The sequence below is a fragment of the Lissotriton helveticus genome, chromosome 10, assembly GCF_964261635.1.
Source record: "Lissotriton helveticus chromosome 10, aLisHel1.1, whole genome shotgun sequence".
NCBI classification, from domain to species: domain Eukaryota; kingdom Metazoa; phylum Chordata; class Amphibia; order Caudata; family Salamandridae; genus Lissotriton; species Lissotriton helveticus.
The window spans coordinates 916,502,110-916,523,727 of record NC_136071.1 but is presented as its reverse complement, the minus strand read 5'-3'; the positions used below and the strand labels follow the sequence as shown (position 1 = coordinate 916,523,727).

Genomic DNA, 21,618 nt, shown 5'->3' with positions numbered 1-21,618 from the left:
TTAGTCAATAATTGGTGGTATACCCTGGATCCAGATTAGGTTTTTTTAACAACGGAAGAATAGAGGCCTTTTTCCATTGGAAGGATAGGGGCCGGAGCTGAACATGTAGTTGAAAATGTTGGCTAGGTTTGTACCGATTAATATTATTATTATTATTATTAAAACTTTTATAGCGCGCTCTATTACCACGGGGTATCCTGGCGCGGTGAGTAATTTAACAACAAGAGTGATAGATCAAGAGCAAGTCTGTTAGAGTGGGGCGTTAAACAGATAAGTCTTAGGTTCTTTCTTAAAAACAGTAATGGTCGTAGAGGCTCTGAGGAATAGGGGGAGGGCATTCCAAGCAGAAGCTGCCTTAACTGAAATTGATTGGCCGCCCAGTCGGGCGTATTTGTATTTGGGAATGGCCAATTGGCATTGGTTGGCCGATCGTAGGGCACGATTGGGAGTGTAGAATGAGAACCGTTTCTGCAGATACGTTGGTCCCTGGCCATGAGCTGCTCTAAATGCCAACACAAGAATTTTAAACAAAATTCGGTGTGGCACTGGGAGCCAATGCAGGCTTCGTAATGGCTCCGCACGCTCCACCTCCTGGGAAGAGAGAAGAGACGTACTGCAGCATTTTGTATCACCTGAAGGCGATGAATCATGTACCCAGGCAAGCCACTAAATAAGGCATTAGCGTAATCGAGCCGAGACAAAATCAGGGCTCGAAGGACAGTCTCCTTGGCTGCCCTGGGAAGGAGAGGGAAAAATCTTCTCAAGGCTCGCAGAGTACCGAAGCAGATGCCAGTCAATTTTTTAATATGGTCCGAAAACTTCAGGTCCTGACCGAACCATACCCCCAGGTTCTTAGCTGGGCCTCCCATCGCACTAGAGCAGGGCAGGTCTTGGGGCCAAATCTGGTCCTTGAAGTTGACAGGGAAGGAGCCAAAAAACAAAACGATTAGGTCTGGGATTAGTTTCAGAACTGAGGGGTCAAACGGTGAACCTGATTTGACTGTGTTTACCAGATCAATTATCAGGTTCACTGAGACTGGCCTAAATTCCCTGAAGTCAGAGCTGTCCTGTCCCTCGCTATTTAACTCTAGCTGACTCCTGCCTTCAGCGGAGGCATTAAAGTTCAAATAGATTTGCCTCACCTTATCCTGAAAGTTGAGCGCTAACGAGTCGCAAAGTGCTTGGGATGCTACCTTAGCAGAGCTGCCTACTGGCCCCACCAATTTAGAAACCACCAGAAACAGCTGTTTGGAGGAATCTTGTGTGGTTTCTATTTCCCTAGTATAATAGTTTCTTTTTTCTGTTAGTATAAGGTGTTTTTAGTTTGGCAGTGCCAACTTGTAGAGAGATTTCTCCTGGCTGTCATATTCTAGGTGCCAGCGCCTCTCTGGTTTCCTAGACTGTTGTTTCTACAGAATCTGTGCCTCAGAGAACCATGGGACAGAGGGGGTCTGCCTGTTTTTGGAAACTGTTTTATACGGTACTAGTTTAGCAAAAGCGTTTTGGAGCCAGTCTGTATAGTTTATAGTGGCCAGTTTAGGGTCTAGAGTAGCTTCTGGCTGAGTATCAGATAGATGCTGTGTGAGAAGAGCCTGATCTATGCCACTCCAAGCCTTAAACTGTTTGGGGGGACTGAACGGGAGTGGGGGGAAGTAGGGTGCAAAATACCAATATCGAATAGTACTGCATGGTGATGAGATCACGTCAGAGGGAGGATCTTGTTCACCGAGATCTGCTCATTGTTAGTAAAAAGACCATCTAGTGTGTGACCAGTCGAATGGGTAGGGCCACTGACTCGTTGAAGGAGTCCTAACACCTCCAGCTCTGAAGTAAGGGATATAGAATCCTTGTCTTCCGTGGCTTTCAAATGAAAAATGGTAAAACTGGATTCACCAGCAGCAGGTTCCAGTAGGTTTCCAACCAATGATAAAAAGTCTCCCCTGGGGCACAGTGGTCGGTATAGGATGGTCCCCTTAAATGATTGATGATTGGAAAACATTATGATTAAATTGAATGCTGCACATACCATAGAGGAAATCATCTCTATCTTTACCAGTAAATCATTTAGGTGTATGTGAGCCAAACCTCCCCTCTTTTCTTTAATCTATTGCATCTGTGTGTACAGAAGTCGTCAGATGTGACAGTACAGAAGTCTGGGACCCCAGAGGGGTCGGCCCACATTTCCGTAATAAATAAGAGATCAAGATGATAGTTATCTAGAAACTCCACTATTTCATATTTGTGCTTTGAGAGAGAACATGCATTTATAAGGGATGAGTAGACCTCCTCATTTTCCTGATCTTTTGGGCTGTGTTTTGCTGAACACAGTTTCAGCCGTGTTTGACTGTACCCAATCTTGGGCCTCCAATACGAACCCACAGGTGGAGTAGTGCTAGCGGCGCCCAATGCGCGATGGCGCCATGCTGTGCTTTATCAAGCAGGAGGCGGAAGAGCCCAGCAAGTAGCACGCCAACCTCCCTGAGTGCTGGAAATGGACGGCAGGCAAAAGCTAAAACCATCTTCCCTCCCTCCATTCAATCAGCACCTTAGAGCTGCAGTGGACCCGGGAGTAGGAGCAGAAAGTCCTGATGCCAGGTGAGCAGGTGAGCAGACATGTAAAAACCATCAAACAGCAACCTGTTCTCCAAAAGTATAACTAGAAAGTTTTAAAATCAATAAAATTCAACTTAGAAGCAAATTTAATCAGGAAGGGATAACATGGAGCATAATAGGCAGATTAGTAAGCAGCGCTACCTTCAAGCACGCTGCACGATGGCGCCATGCTGTGCTTTATCAAGAAGGAGGCGGAAAAGCCCGACAGAGCCCCGAAACTAGCGCACCAACCTCCCTGATTGCTGGAAATGAAGGGCAAGCAAAAGTTACGACTGTCTCCCTCCCTCCACTAATCAGCACCTTAGAGCTGTGGTGAACCAAGGAGTAGGAGGAGACAGTCCTGATGCCAGGTGAGTAGACACATAAAAACCATCAAACAGCAACCCGTTCTTCAAAAGTATAAACAGATAGTTTTAAAATCAATACAATTCAACTTAAAAGCAAATTAAATCAGGAAGTGGTAACACCGAGCATAATAGGCAGATTAGTAAGCAGCGCTACGTTCAAGTTACTAGTACAGCTGGAAGATTCTTAGTCATAGATACAGAAATGGTTGCCATCAGATCAATGGTTTTGCAGAATTGATTTGCTTTAGACTTCCTTCACGCAAAAGAGGTAGGTGTTTGCCAGATTTTAAAAGTGCAGCAATGGTGTGCTTACATTCCAGACAAATGGAAAGATCTGAGGAAATACATCAGCCACATTACTGACCTGAACAAAGATTTGAAAGGGTTTACTGAAGCATGTGCTTGGGAAGCAATAGGGAATGGATTTTATTCTATAGGCAGATGCTCTGGACACTTACAGAGTGGAGTTGTTGGAAGCACCCTTAATCCAGTAGTAATAATTGCTCTTTGCGAATTGTTTCTGATTGTGATCTATTCTGTATACAAATGTGTACAAGCAAAACAGGGAGTGAAGAGAAAGAGAGCAAATATGGAACTAGAGGATAGACAGAGCAGATACTATGATGACATGACATTTCTGGGGGGTTCTAGAAGAAAGATGATGAAAACAACAACATTGTTATTGGTCCATCAGAAAAGAGATTGATTCACCATCAGAGGAGGGATTGGTGCAGTGCAAAGACTGCCCACCCTTTACACAACACAAATGTCACAGACGCTTGAGATAAGCCTGACTGCTGGAGCCAAACTACTAATGGAGTGAGCAGGGGCTATGTAACTCCTATCCTGACAAGAGTGAGAGTCCCTGCTTGGACACGGTGCAAACCACCGACAACTAGAGACCCCATTTATAATATTGATTAAAGACTTTCGTACATATGTAGACTGTAATCTTACTAGAAACGACAATCAGTTTATGCAATGTGTGCATTCATATTCAATATTTTGATTTGTAGTTCTCAATTATAGTTATCATTGAATATTGTGATGATTTATTGAATATTACATGTAGTATGAAACATAATGCATTAGAAACGTATATTTATTTGTGTTTAAATGTGCACACGTATATTTAATGTCCACCAGTAGGCCTGTATTTCACCACCTGCATAAAGCTGATTTCATTTTTCAGCTATCTTGACATTTCTTGCATGTATTCATGTGTTGTTAGTTTAGAACAGATTCATTCCTGTACTAGAGATAGGTGGAACAGAAGCCTGAGAAAAGGACTTTGACGAAAGGTACACGGGGAAACAGAGCTCTAACTGAATGACCTATTTTCCAAAAATAACAACCTACATGTGCTTGAGGGAAAGATGTCATTTCCATGTCCTGTGTGGGACAAACCAGCAATGTTGCAGTCTTCAACATGATGATTTGTGGATTGATTTCAACAGACCCCTGATGGTGTAATCAATGGGGTGTCACCCAATGGGCTTTATATGTTATAATATACCTATCCCCATGAACTGTTACTAAGATTTTTCTCGCAGACTGGTATACACATATTTTACCAGACCCCTTTCTGACTCAGATTCCTTGCAGGTTCTTTGCTGACACATTTCCTTGATTCCCTCTTTCCTTGAGTCATTGCTAGCTTAATTGACTTTGAGAGGTTTAATGCCTTCAGCTCTTCTTAATTTCTGCTTATGTGTGGCCTAGGCTGACACTTATTCTTGACCCATAGAACACTCTTGACCGAGCTTCTGAGATGCTAACGTATTACGATTTGATTTATTTTTGTCGTGAGCTGACTTCATTAATGGATTTTCCCTGATTTGCTAAGATTCTGTCACCTAAACCATCCTCTGGACTTTTAGGTGGTAGATTACTAATGTATAGGAGAGAGAACCTTAGATTAATCTCTGAGCACCTGATTTTGATGTTCTAGTTTTGTATGACAGTCACAAAACTGCTTGTTTGTTTGATACTAATTTACCTGAATTTATTTTGCCATCTGGTAAACCCTGTTGTCATTCTGTATCTTTATATTATGGTACAGAGAGTTCTGTAATTGAATTAGAATATTAACCTGTAATAGATGTTTTTGTCTTGGCTACCGATGCCTGGTCCTAACTGTGTAGCCAATGGGTTGCACTGTTAACTGAAATCTGATTGACCGGTTAATGCTAACTCCCATCATCCCCCAGATGGATAAAAAGGTCAATCGGAGGACCAATGGTAAGCAAGTGGGCCCAGAAAATGGTGAATCGCTGTGAACTGGCTTATTGACCCTTACCTGGCATACTATGCGCTGGACTGAATAAACAATGTCAGATTATTTGTAGTAACATTTTGTGAAATTGAGTGAATGTTTGTTGGGAAGGTTACCAGAGCAATTCACAAGACACCAAACACTAAAGTGTGAAAGAAAACAATGGAAAATTAGAACATTCATATATCCTCAACTCTGCTATAATAAGGACTGCAGCATAACAAGGGTACCCACACATTTAGAGCTCTACTGTGATCAAAGAGCTGTCTTAAACAGAACCCAATCGTACACACAGTCTGTGACTAATCCATGATTTAATATAAATAGTGCCCTGGTATACTCAAAGTAATAATAATCTGCTATGTGGCATAATCTGAGCCTTTACAGAATCCAAATACTCTTGGCACACTAAGAGACGGTTTTACCTGAGCTCTGATATAATGAGTATGCTGCCATAATTCTTCCACCTGCTGAATGGTACCAAATTGAACAAGTGTATTTTTATACATGACAAGTAGCTGTCTAAAGCATCATTTCTCTTGGACAAATACAGATTTTTGGTTGGTGTAATACCAACATATGTTATTAATCTGGCTGTTTAAAACTACATGCCTATAGTACTATGGGCTATATGATAAACTAGGGCTAGACGAAATATAGCCCATCAACCCAGCGTGAGAGTGAGAAACATGGCTCCTTTATGTCCTTACTGAGATGCACAAAGGTATTTCCATGGAAAACAGCTTCATTGTCCCTCCAGCTGCAATGCATGTATTGAGTGTTTCAGTGTTTTGGCAAACCCAATTGCTTGGTATATTGGTCTATAATTCCTACCAAAACAGCTTAGGGCATGATTATGTGCTGTGTGTTATGATTGCTGCATATATTCTTCCAGTTATACGGGCTTTTCGGATTTAGTTTATTGCTTGTTATGTGCATACTACAACACACAGCTGTACATAAGAATCAAGTAAACAATTCAGGATCTTTCTTCCACAAACGAATTTATAGACGATCAATGAACTCAGATCGGGGTAAACACTGGGTGTAAGTGTGTCCAAATAAAACTATATGACATAAATTCAGGATACCTACTTTTGCCCATTTGACAAATGTAGCCTCTTAAATTATCACAATCTTCATCAATCCAGCTACCCGCATCCAAAGTTGATCCCGTCTTTATTGATACACAATCATTCTGCAAAGGAGAAATTAAGTTAACTTTTTGAAACACATCAATCAGCCTTGTTCAAATCCCTTAAATACAGAACTCCTGTCAAGTCATTTTACATCACTAGTCATTATTAGTGGTATATCTATCTGTGTGTGTGTATATATCGAACAACAGGATCCCAAGTGCTCTCGCGCACAAGCAGGGACACGGACTCACGATATAACTGGTGCCTAATTCTTGCTTTTATTTAATTAGAATGGTCCGGCCTCTGACGCATTTCAGACACAAGACGGTGTCCTTGCTCACATGACATGCATCTATCAGAAACGGGAATTTAAAGGGAAAGTGATGCTTCCTGTGACGTAGTCGGCACTGACAACCATAGACAAAATACTATGCATTTCTACGTCTGTTTTTCATATTTAAGAGCACCAAATCAATAGATATTTTCTAAAAACATGCCTGGAATATTGGTACAAATACCAAATAAAAATTAATTTCCAAACCATATTTAGATTCTCATTGACAATACCTTGCTCACATTTTTTAGTTTGAATACAGTCCTATAAAGGCTTTACAAGAACGGAGCAATTATTCTCATATCACTCACATGCTTTCATACATGATTAAATACATAAAGTGCACAGTGCATATTACAATTGTATACTAAATACAAATTCATAAAATACCATCTTATAAAAAACCATTTATAACAAGCATTTACAATGCAACGGTTTCGCCTTTGGAAAAGTTAGAGCTATTGGCAATGTAAATGACAATGCCATTTATTTATCTGTTTTCAAAACCAACACATAAATACAAATTTTGTCATTTACAATGCCAATAGCTCAAACTTTTCCAAAGGCGAAACCGTTGCATTGTAAATGCTTGTTTCACTATGGAGTCTATTCTAATGGCTGTTAATGCACGCCAGCACCCAGTTGGGGCTGGTTCGCCTTACACTAAACCGTAAATAAATAAGGACAGTGAAGATTATCAGTTAGCAGAGCAACTGGATTTGAGCAATTTTCTGAACTTTCTGCAAAATAATTGATTTGCTGTATTTGCCACATGATCCATCTACTGCATAATCTGCAGATATAAAAAAAATGTGTTTCTAGCTCATCCAGATCAAAAGTTTCTAAAAATGTAGCGACATGTGTTGTTGCTGCGCTGTGGAAGACCCTTCGCAAATGTTGAGGGGTCACCTTTCTGTAGCTTATTGCAGTATTTGAGTGTTAGACTGATACTAATTAGGCATTGTTTACAAGTATAAAAATGGCAAAATAATATACTCTATGACAAAATGTGGTGCATTATTTGACTTTTTTTGCTGCATTATTGGTCCTCCCCGTCGCATAATTCCAGTGCCCCTGCAAGACAACTTTTGGGTATACCTTGCAAGGATATTATGTTTTTTTTTTTTTTTAAACTGGGGATTTAATTTGCCCAAGAACTTGGAGAGTGAGAAGTAGGGAGGGAGATGTGGCATAACAACCCCTGGGAAACATTGAAACTGTGGAATCAGGCTCGAGGCCCAGCCTAACATCCTGTGATTCTGGGTTAAATACTAAATTTCATTTGGTGTACCTGCAACGATCTCCAATACCCTTGGGACACCTTCGCGCTTAAGTTCGAAATGGTAGAAACCAAATAGCACTATTTTATGAATTTACGTTCGCGCTACAAGCATCTGCACAAAAAGTTCCAAATGGAAGAAAGCAAAATAGCACCATGTTATGATGGATAGCTAACACAGCATTTTATGCATTTATTGGATTACAAATCGGAGCCTTCCGTTTAAATTCGGGAGTCCTTGGATGTATAAAATAATTCATACAGTAATCTGGAATTGCGCAATTAAGGTGACGAGCAATCGATGAAGCACAAATAACAACCACCGCTCCACACTCTGCACATGAACTACTTGGCGGTCAGTGATTTTCCGTTGCCTAGCATCTTCTGAGACACCTATTTTTGCCTATGAACAGCTGTGCTGGCAAGCAGCGCTGCTCCTCTCCTCTTTCTGTTGCAGGCAGCTGCTGGCGATGGGGGGAAATGAAAATTAAATTGACTTTTCCGAGAAAAGAATGAGGCGGTCTGACTTCACCAATGCGAGCTCAGAGCCGACTTCCGCACTCCTTCCTCGTTAACTGCCGCTCTCCTTCCTCACCCTTGGCAGTGTAGAAACTGAGAAGAGACTACAGGCTCTGGCAGGCTGAGCAGGAGTCGGATGGAGATAGAGGCCATCTTGTATTAAAGCATTATTCAGTTGTATCAAACATGCACTGAGCGCCTCGCTTACAGGTTGTCTTTCAGTCAAAAGAAAATGAAGGCAGGCAAACACGTTATTTAACAGCTTTAATAAAATAGTTAATCATAGAAGCAATACATGATATTTCATTTTGCTTTATACGTACTAAAATAATTATATTTCACAACAAAGTGGCCATGCTTACTGGTATTTGATACAATTAGAAAAAAACAATGATTTACAACATGGTCTCAGGGAACTGCTCCCTCGTCATATCGCTTCAAAATGGCTTCGCGGTATGTACTAGAGCGAGCACATTCCCTCCTCGACTGGTTGAGCCAGTCCTTCTCGTATCCATGCCCCTCAGCAGGTCTCCCTTCCCCCACAGCTCCCTCTGCAAACATGAAACAAACAGCAGGGAGGGGAGGCGTTTCCAGGGCCAGCTCACTCTCGCTCTCTTCGTCTTGTTTTGCTTTCGATCTAGACCCGTCTCCAGCAACAGCCTCTGCTGCCTTAACTTTTAGTTTTGATACTGCGGATAATTACCCAGGGTCCTTCTAACTTCCATTTTCAAACGCCTTGACAACAGTGAAACAATTTGGGATTTCGTTGTTTTCATCCAGACAGAAATTAAAACAAGCCAGGTCCCGGGCCGCGCTGTGATTGGCTGACGTCACGGGGGTGTCCCGGGCCGGCAGCCAATCACAGCGCGGCCCGGGAATGATGTCACGGGGGTGTCCCGGGCCGGCAGCCAATCGCAGCGCGGCCCGGGACAAAGGGGCGGGGCTTAAAAAAAGCACCAGAAACGCCCCCGAATCGCGTTTTCGTGAGAAAGCGCGATTGACAGCCTCTGCCTCCCAATGGCTAGCCTCCATTTATGGAGCTAGCCAATTGGAAACAGAGGCTGTCCTAACCTCACTACTAACAACAAAAGATTTCGACTGGGAGGGGCTTCGCCCCTCGCCAAAAGTCGAAACCTAAAAAAGTGCCACTTCTGCTATACTGCCCATTCAAATATCACAGATCCACCCGAAGAACTGCCATCTAAAAAGCAGAATGTCTTCACTTAGGTGTCGCGAGTCCAAAGGCAACACCACATGCATATTAGATGTGCCTAAATACGTGGGCTACTAATTGAAGTGTTGGCTTGTTGGATAGTAAATCTAAGCTAATGAATTCTCATTTTAGCTCATCTCCTAAGAAGTGCAATCAATAGTAATTTATCTTTATGTACAAATACCGTTGTAAAGTGACTTTTTACAATGTGCAAATATGCTAATGGGGTATAATGTGCTGTAATGCCAATAAACGTGTTGTTCAATGTAAAAAGCGCTAGTGCCAAGTCAGTTCTGAAGCGTGTAAAGTGAGAAATTGATAGAACATTTTAGTGCAAAATGTGCAAATACGAATATGAAAATTGTGATTAAAAATGAGATCACATAGCGGCTGCTCGTTATTCTGTTCTCTTATATGGCCTCTACTTTGTCCCTGGTGAACTCAGATCACTTCTGTATCTCTGGGTACAAATACCCTATAGATGATCTTGCTGGTTCCCAATGGGACAAGTGTATTTACTATAGACCCACATGAAAGGTAGTGATCAGGGAGCCCTCTGACACTACTGTATACTCCCCTAATGGCAATGTATATGGGCAGTTCATTAAACCATGAATATACGTGGCCTAAAACTCACTAATATATATACAGCAAGATAATGTTGGAGATTCTGAGTCACAATGCTCCATTTTACAATTGTAAAGCACGTTCTACTCTGCCCAAGTAATGACCATATCAGGCAATTGGAATTATTATTTGACCCACTCACAGAAAGTTGTGCAAATCCTCTCCCATATTCAGCCATAGGGGAGTCTTTGTATCCAGCTCTACTATACATATCGATTCAAGCTGTTGCAATTTTTTATCCCTATTGCCGCCTTGTTTACTCTGTGGCACTGCATCGATAACAAAATATTGCAAGCAATTCAAGTTATTGCTATGAATTGCTTTAAAGTGCCTGGCGACAGTATAGGCGGGATCGGAGTTCACTATCGCACGTAGCTGTAAAATATGAGCATACACTTGCAGTTTAGTGCCTCCCATGTAGCATAGATTACAACTACACTTTAAAACTTAAACTGCATGGTCGGTTCTACACGTGTAATGTTCTCTGAGTGAGATAGGTTTATCCGAAAAGGGTGTCATATATGTGGCGGTGTTGATGCCAAACTTGCAAGCTCAGCTAACACTAGAAGGTTCGGCCTCTCAACAGCAAGGCTAGAGCCATTTAACAAAACACCATTAGAATTGCCAATACTATTCGCAATTTCCTTCCTTATTTTCTAATACGTACACATCCCAGACTCAATGTGACACAAAGAATTACTTCATTATTCTTTTTGATTTTTTCTCGAATTCTTCAATATCTTTTTTTAAGGAAAACTTAATATGCTTTATACATTTCATATATACAACCCACACCCTTCTATATACATTTATATAAAAGACAAACAAAAATTGACTTTTTGATATAACCTAATTACAACATGAAAAACAAAAACATTCGTTATACAAAAAAACATTCTTTATACAAAAAACAACAAACATGACATACATTTACATAGAAAAATTGCTTATTAATGATTCACTAAATGAAACTCTTAGAAATCAACAGTGCCTATAAATCAGACAACCCTCTCCTCATCACAAATAAATCTCAATGATAGACTAGTTTGTTTAACCCTTGTAACGAGATAAAGGGGCTTTTTCTTTGTGCTGCACTTGTTGTGGAACAATGCGTGACCACGCATTGTGTGTGTGTAGCTGTATATGTAAGTAAATGTTTATTTGCATGTGTGAGTAACTCTATGTATGAGTGTAGGTGTGTAACAGGATGTATAGGTGTATGAGTACATATGATGAGTGAGTACATGTATGAGTGACTATATAAAACTGTTGGTGAATGAGTGGATGTGTATGTAGATTTTGGAATTACTGAATAGGTTGTTCTAACTGGTATTGGTATCTCCATTGTTTTGAAAATTGTAGTTTCTATTTTTCAACGTGTGTATCAAAGGTTATATTAGGGTGAGAGGAGGTCTGCCAACCCTTCACAAGGATGATGTCATCAGTGATGTAATCAGTGATGTCATTTGAGATGTAATCAGTGATGTCATGAGTGATGTCACTGACCATGTCATGAGTGATGTAATATGTGACGTCATCAGCAGTGCATTGAAAGCGCGCGAGTTATAGTTAGCTGAACTAACTATAACGGGGGAATTTCAATGGTTTTGTATGAGTGAAATGTCCAGCTAACAATAACAAGTGTGAAACCTATGGTTTTTTCAGTGAATTTCTAAGGGTTTTTAAATGCTAATTCCTAACTGTAACGTGGCTGAAACCTATGTTTTTTTCAGTGAATCTCTAAGGTTTTTTTAAATGCTAATTCCTAACCATAACGTGGCTGAAACCTTTGGTTTTTTCAGTGAATTTCAAAGATTTTGTAAATGATCATTTTTAAATGTATTAATTGTTTTATTTTTTATACTGATTTACTAAATTGTTTTTAAGTATTTTATTTTAGATATTTTATTTTTTAAATTACATTACATATTTTTAATATAAAATGAAAAAAATGCTTTTAAAAATATTAAAATTGTAATATTTGTTTTTTTTTAATTTTATATATTTTTTAATTTATATATATTTTTTATAGCAGACAATGATATCCTATGGAAGGAAATTGAAGTTACTGGTAAGTACCGTTAAAATTACTTTTCAGGATCAGTAATGGGCTGAAAGATGCAGCACTGAGGTCTCGCCTGATAACAGGTGAGTAAATCTGAATTCGGAATTCGACTGATTTTAGAGGAATTTTTTAAAGTTCCAAACTGCACACTTAGAAGAATTTCCAAGTGAAACCAGTCAATGTTAGCCTATGAAAGGTAATTCAAGTTACTACAAGTACGGTTACAATTACTTTTCAGGATCAGTAATGGGCTGAAAGATGCAGCACTGAAGTCTCTCCTGATAACAGGTGAGTAAAAAGAAATTCGTAGTTTGGCTGATTTTAGAGGAATATTTGTATGTTTCAAAAATAGACAATTAGAAACTTTTCTGGTGAAAACTACACAATAGATTCCTATGGAAGGAAATACAAGTTACTGGTAAGTACGCTTAGATTTACTTTTCAGTGTCCGTACTGGGCTCAAAGATGCAGCACTGACGTCTCTCCTGATAACAGGTGAGTAAATCGGAATTCGTAGTTTGGCTGATTTTAGAGGAATATTTTGCTCAATACTGAAGGAAGGGGGCGGGGCCTGAGGTGACATGTGTGCAAGCATGCCCTGTGGTGCGTTTTAAGTTGGAGAATTAATTCCTCTTCAATCCTGAAGTCCCTTGTGTGCCAACTAGCCAACCAGGTACCTCCAGTATGCATCAGGGAGCTTTCTTGCAGAGAGGTGTTCAGAGGCCACGCCCCCTTTTTACAACACTCTGCAACACAGCTCCGTGGCGCTTACTGGAGGTACCAGTTGGGCTAGTTGGCCCCTAGGGGACCCTTGGATTGAAGAGAAATTGATTCCCCAACTTAAAACGCGCCACAGGGCATGTTTGCACACATATCACCTCAAGCCCCGCTCCCTACCTTCACCACTGTGCAAACGCGTCCCGTAGCACATTCTAAGTTGGGGGATTAATTCCCCATGCATACTGGGGGTCCCTGGGGGCCAACTAGCCCACCAGGAACCTCCAGTATGTGCCAGAGGGCTGCGTTGCAGAGAGGTGTAAAAAGGGGCGTAGCCTCATTACACCTCTCTGCAATACAGCCCCCTGGCGAGTTTCCAGAGGGGGAACTAAATCCCCTTGAATACTGGGGGTCCCTGGGGGCCAACGAGTCCACCAGAAACCTCCAGTATGCGCCAGGGGGCTGCGTTCCAGAGAGGTGTAAAAAGGGGCGTGGCCTCATTACACCTTACTGGAGGGTCCTGGTGGGCTAGTTGGCCCCCAGGGACCCCCAGTACTCAAGGGGACTTAGTCCCCCTCTGCAAACGCTCCAGGGGGCACGTTTGCAGAGTGGTGTAATGAGGGGGCATGGCCTCCTACCTATCCAGTTTTTTTAAATTTCTTTTTTAAGAAGGGGGGCTATGTAGCCCTCCTTCTTTTTCTTTTTTTAGGCCCATGGGACCCCATCCCCCAGGGCCTGACCCCAAAATGTGAATTTAATAAAACATTTTGCAGGAAGGGGGCCGCGTGACCCCTCTCCCGCGGCCAATTCCGTGCCCCGGGGACCCCATCCCCCGGGGCATGGCCAACTTTTTAAACATTTTTTTATGGGGGGCTCCGTAGCCGCCCCCCTCTGTCCCCTTAAGACCCTGGGGACCACATCCCCCGGGGCCTTTCATTCTTTTTTAAACATTTTTTATAATGATAGGGGGGGCCACCTGCCCCCCTCATGGGCCACTTATGGCCCTGGGGACCCCATCCCCCGGGGCCTGCCCTCTCCTTGGGGGGCCCCCAATCGCCCCACGGTCCCACCGGCTCCCCGCCTCCTGTGGGAGCCGGCATTACTTTTCCATATGCGGAGCAGCTAACATGCTGCTCCCCATATGGAAAAGCAATCTGCTTTGCTTCATTGAAGCGAGAGCAGGTTTCCCTGCTCTAGCTTCAATGAAGCAAAGCAGTTTGCAATGGCAGGGTGGGAGCCGCGAACCTCCCGCCCTGCCATTGCAAACAGCAGTGTCCCTGGGTGGGCACTCCGGAACACTGCAGGAACTGGCCCTGGGAGGTGGTGGGCCCCAGGGCCTCTACAAGGCTCCAAAAGGGAGGCCATGCGGCCCCTTCAACATTTGTAAAAAGACCCGGGGTGGTGGTCCCCGGGGCTGGGGGGCCTCAGAGCCCCCCACCCATTTTGAAATAGCCCCGGGGGTGGCGGTCCCCGGGGCTGGGGGGCCTCAGAGGCCCCAACCCTAATAAAATAAGCCCTGGGGGGATGGTCGTCCCCGGGGATGGGGGGCCTCAGAGCCCCCCCACCCATTTTGAAATAGCCCCAGGGGTGGTGGTACCTGGGGCTGAGGGGCCTCAGAGCCTTCCCACCCTATTATAATAAGCCCCGGGGGTGGTGGTCCCCGGGGCTGGGGGGCCTCAGAGCCCCCCACCCTATTAAAATAAGCCCGGGGGTTGGCGGTCCCCAGGGCTGGGGGCTTCTCTGGGCCCCTCTTACAAAGAGTCCATTGCCCCCGGGGGCTAAAAAAAAATGCACTTTTTATCGGCAGGGTACACGTATACGCGATTAAAAAAAAAACGTTTGGGGCCTGGGGGTCCTTGTGGGACCCCCTAAGCAGGCCTAGGGGGTCAAGGTGTTTCTACCCTGCCCCCTTTGCGCCTTTGCGCACATGTTTTTCAGTTTTCTTGTGCCTCGGTTCTACCGAGGCACAAAATGGCTGCCAACACTTCCTGGTTTATAGTGTTGACAGACAGTTGACAACCAATAAGCATGCAGCTCGTGCTCGTAATGGTACGCATATAATCCTCGGACAGTACGCATACGGTATTTCATCCACAGATATATCTATGATTTTACTTTTGATTTTCTCAGGAACTACTGAACGTATTTACACTATTTAACAAAAAGCACAATCTACAAACCAAACTGTACCTTTTTGCCAAATTTGGTGTAATTCCGTTCAGCAGTTCGGACTGTAGCCGTGTCTAAAGGTCCCTAGGGACAATTGCATGGGGAAAACACGTTTTGGGACCCCCTTTTTTCTTGGCCCCCGCTTGACGAATCACCCCAAAACTTTAAGGGAAGGAGCAGAGCGCCCCATATTCTTAGAGAATTTTGCGAAGATTCGGCATCCGGCGCCAAAGTTATTCCAAATAGAATGTTGCGGATTTTCTATGGAAACTAGGTCCTAACTATAACTTCGTACTGGCGACTGCCAGTAGGTAATATATATTTCTATACACATATACATATACACACCACATATGCATGACTTTATGGGGGAGAACATGGCGGCAGACGCTGAGCTTCCGTGGTGCTCCGTGAGTCAGGCTCCCGTTTGCTTCACCTGAGCCCTGATGTCTACTCAGATTTTGCCTGCCTTTCCTTAACTTTAATGCGGCTGTGAGTTTGACTATTTTGATTATTTTAGTGCCAAAGGACAAAAAGTGTTGTGCTTCACGGTAAAAAAAGAAAACTCCCTTTGCCCGCGTGGACTTACTCGGACCGAGGTCTGTCTTCATTCTCTATGACAGGGTCCTCCGACAGTGTTTCCAGCCCTGGGAAGAGCGTCGGTGAGCCTTCCGCGACCGGTAATCGAGCCAATTCCATTCCTGCTTCCTCTGACGCTCCAGGTGCTCAGTTGGTGTGTTGGCTGTGGTCCTCGGCCGCCCTGGAGCTGCGACGCGGCAGGAAAGCACGCAGCCTGCTGCATACCTCTTGCATTGGGTCTGTGAAGACTCGGCTTCTTGAGTCCACTCCCCTGGATACAGTGGAGGGTGCTACAGCAGTGGAAGAGCCCGGCGGTCCCAAGGGGAAAAAAAGGAGCTTTGTGTGGAGTTTGGAGAATCGAGAGTGTATGAGGAAGAAGGTTTGCTCACCCAGCACCCTGAAGGTAAGGGGAGAGGAGGTCACAAAAGGGGCAAGGCGCTGGCAAAAATACAATTAAGACAGCCTGGCCCTCCTGCAGAATCAACTGGCGGCTCCGCTTCATCACCTTCAGGTAAGAGAGTTTCATCGTATCTCTCGACCGAGGTGAAATCAAAAAGCGCCAGAGGGAAAGCAAAAACTAAACGTAATTTTTCTCCTGTGCCCCCTGTGGTTCATGTAGGATCTAAAATCACGCCATCCCTACGCTCATACTTTAAAGTAGTTCCACAGGTCCTCCATCGTACTGAGACGCAGGGCATGTCTACAGGGATGTCTACAGGGATGGGCTCAGACCAGGTACCTCAGGATACTTTAACCACTCCAACAGATCCAACTTCCATTCCAGAAGTCATTTCTCCCTTTGGCGTTTTGTCTACACCATTGGTTGATGGTTCTGACGGATCCATTGATGGTACCACAGTGGCAATGGCAGTATCTGCGGTATCTATACCAGTAATTAATCCTGTAATTCTACCTACCATGACTATCATTGAAGCCTCACCGCCCAAGGAGGGTAACAGTAGTGATAGGCTGGATGGCAATGTATGTAGTACACATGAAGCATCTCGAGACAGCAAGAGTTCTCCCATAGCTTCGGCCCTCAAGGGACCTGGATATCCAGGGCAGGGGGGGGGTTGGAAGCTGCGGTATTGGATGTATCTCTTGACCTTGCCCAGCAACAAATCTTGGGGGACGCCCTACCTTTTGTCCTAGCCACTGCTTCAACTTCAGCCTCAACTTCCGCTTTACCATCTGCCCCACTTAGTGAGGCAGGGGGTAGCATCTCAGCTGCCTCTCTGCTGGTTATGTTTTCTACTCTATCTCAGGACATAAAAAGGGGTTTCGAGAAGTCTTCAGCTATCCAGCTTGAGATTCGGAATTATTGCGAGTCCCTCGATAGTAAGATCGATGGTTTATCATCAAGAACGGGGGTTTTGGAAGAATCAATGGCTGCCATGTCTTTACATTTAGATAAAGCAGAATAGGAAATTAGTAAACTCAAGAAAGAAGACCAGGCTCTATTAGACAGGATGGAAGTGCTAGAGAACAACGCGAGAAGGGGGAACATCCGCATTCTTAATGTTCCTGAAGGATCAGAAGGTGCTGATGTCAAGAAGTATGTCGTACACTTACTAAAGGAAGCATTATGTTTGGATCAGACTTTGGAGGAGTTGAAAATTGACATTCAAAGGGTCCACAGGGACCCATTTAGACAGAACCCTCAGAGGTCGAAACCACGCAAGATTCTTGTCAACTTCCATACATATGCCCTCAAAGAACAGATCTTAAACCTGGCTCTAAAGCAGAAGTCTTTACCCGGTAAGGGGTTTACCTTCCTCGTTAGGTCAGATTTATCTAGAGCCACGTTAGAGAGGCAGTGGGAGTTCGGGAGGCGATTGGACGCCTTTAGGAAGCTGGGCGCAACTGCCCAGCTTGTGTTCCCAGCTTCACTAATGGTCATGCACAATAATAAGATGACGAATATTAGATCTGTCCAAGCAGCAGATGAGCTCCTATTAGTTCTGGGCGGGAGGTCTTCGGGTAAATAGGGTTTGGTCACACTGCTGACATGTGTTAATTAGGAAACGTCTATGTTATCATCGACGCAGACAACTACCTTTCATTGTTTGGAAATGGGTAGGCATAGGAACAGATGAATAAAAAAAAAAATATACAACAACATTTCTAAATATAAAATTTAAAGAAAAAAAGAGAAAAGAAGAATACATTTTTTTTTTCATAGAGTGCACATTTTTATTTATTTTTTGGCTAGTTGTTTATTATAGTAGGGAATCTCCTACTTTTTCTTTTTCACTGGGTTCAAGGTTCAGGCGAGGTAGCGGGAGCTTGAAGAAGGGGTGCCATCTTCTGGACTTGATCCGGTTAGATACACCACGGGTTCTCCATGGGTTGGGGAGGGGAGGGGGGTGGAGTCACGGGTTTAGGGGGGGGGAAATTTACACATAAAATTCCTCATTTGCCAATCTTTTGCCTCTTCTTTTTATGTTCGCCAATTGTGCTTGCATATTGTGTTGCCATTTCTGTGAGGGGGTGGGCAGCTTAATGCTGGCCCTTGTATTAAATTAAGGCTGAGCGGAGTTTGGGATAGTGATCATGGCTAGACTAAAGTTATTGTCTTGGAACATCAATGGCCTCCGTACTAAATCTAGGGCCAGAACTTTGATGCAGTATCTTCGGGACTCAGATGCACAGGTCATCTTACTCCAAGAGACACACTTGATCCAAGCTGAGATTGACATTTTAGTGAAAGGGAATACATGGATTGACTTCGCAATTTCAACATCACAGTCTTTGACCTCCAGAGGAGTATCACTCATCTTCAAGAAACAACTTAGGGCTAAGGTCTTAGATTCAAAGGTAGACCCTGCTGGTAGATGGGTTATTGCCTCTCTGTCTGTTTTGGGTGCCCAACTAACGATTGTAGGGTACTATGGTCCAAATCTAGACGATCCATCATCCTTGGAAGTCATTTTTTCACAACTTTTGTCGTTCCCCGAACCTGTGATACTTGCCGGTGATTTTAATATCGTCCTAGACCCTGTCCTAGACAAATCACACAATAACAGATCCTGGGTACCGTCAAAAACAAGATCCTACTTGCTGGGAGTAATGAAGCAGTATGGATATGTGGATATCTGGAGATTAAGGGCAGGTCAACAGCAGGGTATCTCTTTTAGGAACTACAAGTACCATCATCAATCCAGGATTGATTTTATATTAATCCACCAGAAGTTAGTTGACGCTGTTAAGGATATAAAATACCTGCCGTTGCATTTATCAGATCATTCAGCAGTAGTGTTGGAACTCACGACCCCTTTCTCTACTCCTGTCAGGTCTTGGTCGTTCGATCGCACTTTGCTCTCCCATTCTGACGACGTCAGCTTTCTAAAAAATGAGGTGGCTTTTTTCCTAGAGGTAAATTCAGGCTCAGCTGGCATCGGAATAGTGTGGGATTCTCTTAAGGCGTTCTTGAGAGGTCTAATTACAGGTAAAGTGGCCTATAGAAAGAGGGAGTATAGAGAGGCCGTGGTTTCAGTGGAAGCAAGTATAGCTAAGCCTCAGCTTGACGTAGACGCTAATTCTGCTTCTGTGGATGTCGTCTTAACACCTCTGTGAGATAAATTACTCTCTTTAAAGGGCCAATTAGCTTCTATTCTCAACCAACGAATACAAGAAAGGTGGGATGCCAGTACAATTGCTCACTTCCAGTATGGGGAGGGAGCTAGGAAGTTACTGGCATGGAAAGCAAAAACGGATCAGGTCCGTAACAACATTGACCTGATTAAAGTCAATGAGTTCCCTTTGTCCCTAGACGTTGATATTAGGTCAGCCTTTAGAGATTTCTATCAATCTATCTATCTTGAGGACAAAAGGCTTGAACCTGATATCATTAAGGACTGGCTTAGTAAAATTACCCTCCCAAGTCTCTCTGATGATCAGAGTGCTATGCTAGAAAGCAGAATTTCGGAAGAAGAGGTGAGGGAAGCAATTCAGAATGCCAAGAAGGGCAAAGCGTCAGGGCCGGACGGCCTTCCGGCTGAAGTTTATAGAGCTCTGGAGCAGGAATTTGTCCCTTTTCTGGTAATTTTGTTTAATGAGATTCTGCTGAATGGGGTACGTCCTCCAGTGTCATGGGATAATGCTTCCATAACCGTGATTTTAAAACCAGGGAAGCCGTCAACTACTTGTGGTTCGTACAGACCTATTTCGATCCTAAACAGGGACTACAAGATATTTTCCTCAATTCTGGCAAAGAGACTGGCTTTAGTTGCTCCCACTAGTTTACACAGCGACCAGAAAGGGTTCATTAGGGGCAGGCAGTTGTATGAATTAACTTTTGATTTAATCGGAGCTATAGATATAGCTGTTCTACACTCTCTTCCCTTGGCGGTCCTTACGTTGGATGCCACCAAGGCCTTCGACAGGGTCAATTGGATGTATCTGTCGGAGGCCTTGGCAAAATTCAACGTGGGTGAGAAATTTCATCAGGCAATTAGTCTTCTTTACCAGAACCCTAGTGCCTGTGTTCTGGTTAACGGTCTATTATCAGATCCTTTTAACATCTCGAGGGGAACGCAGCAGGGCTGCCCGCTCTCTCCACTCCTGTTCGATCTATACGCTGAACCATTTGCCCAGAGTTTGAGGGACAATTTTAACATCAAGGCGTTCGCAACAGGGGTTGGGAGAGAAAAGTGGCACTCTATGCCGACGATATTCTCATTTTTACTTCTGATCCATGCACAGCCCTTCCTGAAATATTAAGTTGACCTCGGAATTCGGGGAGGTGTCCGGTTACGAAGTAAACACACTAAAGACTGAGATGTTGACTTGGAATATCGACCAGAGTACTTTTAGCTCCAACATTAGGCCAGGGAAAGGGTTGAGGTATCTGGGCTTGGATATTGTAGGAGATATTGATCAGATCGCAACCAACAACTTTTCAAAGGTGGCAAAAGAATGTCGTAAGCTGCTCCAAATATGGGCTCACCTCCCGCTTTCACTATTGGGAAGGGTCAACCTTGTCAAAATGTCCATTTTACCAAAGATTTCTTTTTTGTTTAATACTATTCCTTTATATTTTGACCCCTGCCTTATTAAAAAACTACAGTCCGATATTAACACCTTTATTTGGAATAAACATCTTCCAAGAATTTCCTGGAAAAAAATCAGGAGGCGTAGGGAGAAGGGGGGACTCGCTGCCCCGGATCTTCAGGCTTATGCCTGGGCTTTTCAGCTATCTCATGCCAGGATGTTACTAAAAAATCCAGTTAATCATGGAGTGGGGCCTATGTATTTAATGTCGTTGGAGGCAGAAAGTGTGGGCCAGTCAGGCTTTCTCTTTAAATTCGGGGACCCCAAGTTTTTTAAAAAAGTTACGTAGAAAATCTTACGAGGTATGGCAAGAACTTGGGCCCAGATATCCAAGGCTATTAAAATAGGGTATTATGGAAGTAGGACACCTCTGTGGGACCTTCCAGACAGCCCTGCCTGGTTGGGGGACGTACTTGCGTACTGATAATAGAGGCGGGGTTGGAGGTTTGGGGCGATCTATTTGTTGAAGGGGACTTGCTTCCTTGGGACAGTTTAAGTAATAAAATTGGCCCAAATCTTTCTAGGCTTAAATATTTGCACATTTCCAGCTGGTCTCGTGCATACTCTGTTTTACCTGACAAACCTCCCGCCAAAAAGGAGATCTCAGTCTGGTATAATTTAATCTTGGAAGAAATGGATGGAGAATTCCTATTGCCGGATACGCTTTGGTCCTTGTTTGTTTCCAACTCT

General features: G+C 43.4%; 1 protein-coding gene across 1 annotated transcript in view; it reads right to left on the bottom strand.

Moving 5' to 3' along the window:
* The window catches only part of LOC144784640 (macrophage mannose receptor 1-like), a 765,034-nt gene that overhangs the window by 122,467 nt on the left and 620,949 nt on the right, over positions 1–21,618 (bottom strand). The window contains exon 23 of the mRNA XM_078663569.1: positions 6,331–6,433. Coding sequence (XP_078519695.1) covers positions 6,331–6,433 — 103 coding nt within the window. The remainder of the gene's footprint in view (positions 1–6,330; positions 6,434–21,618) is intronic.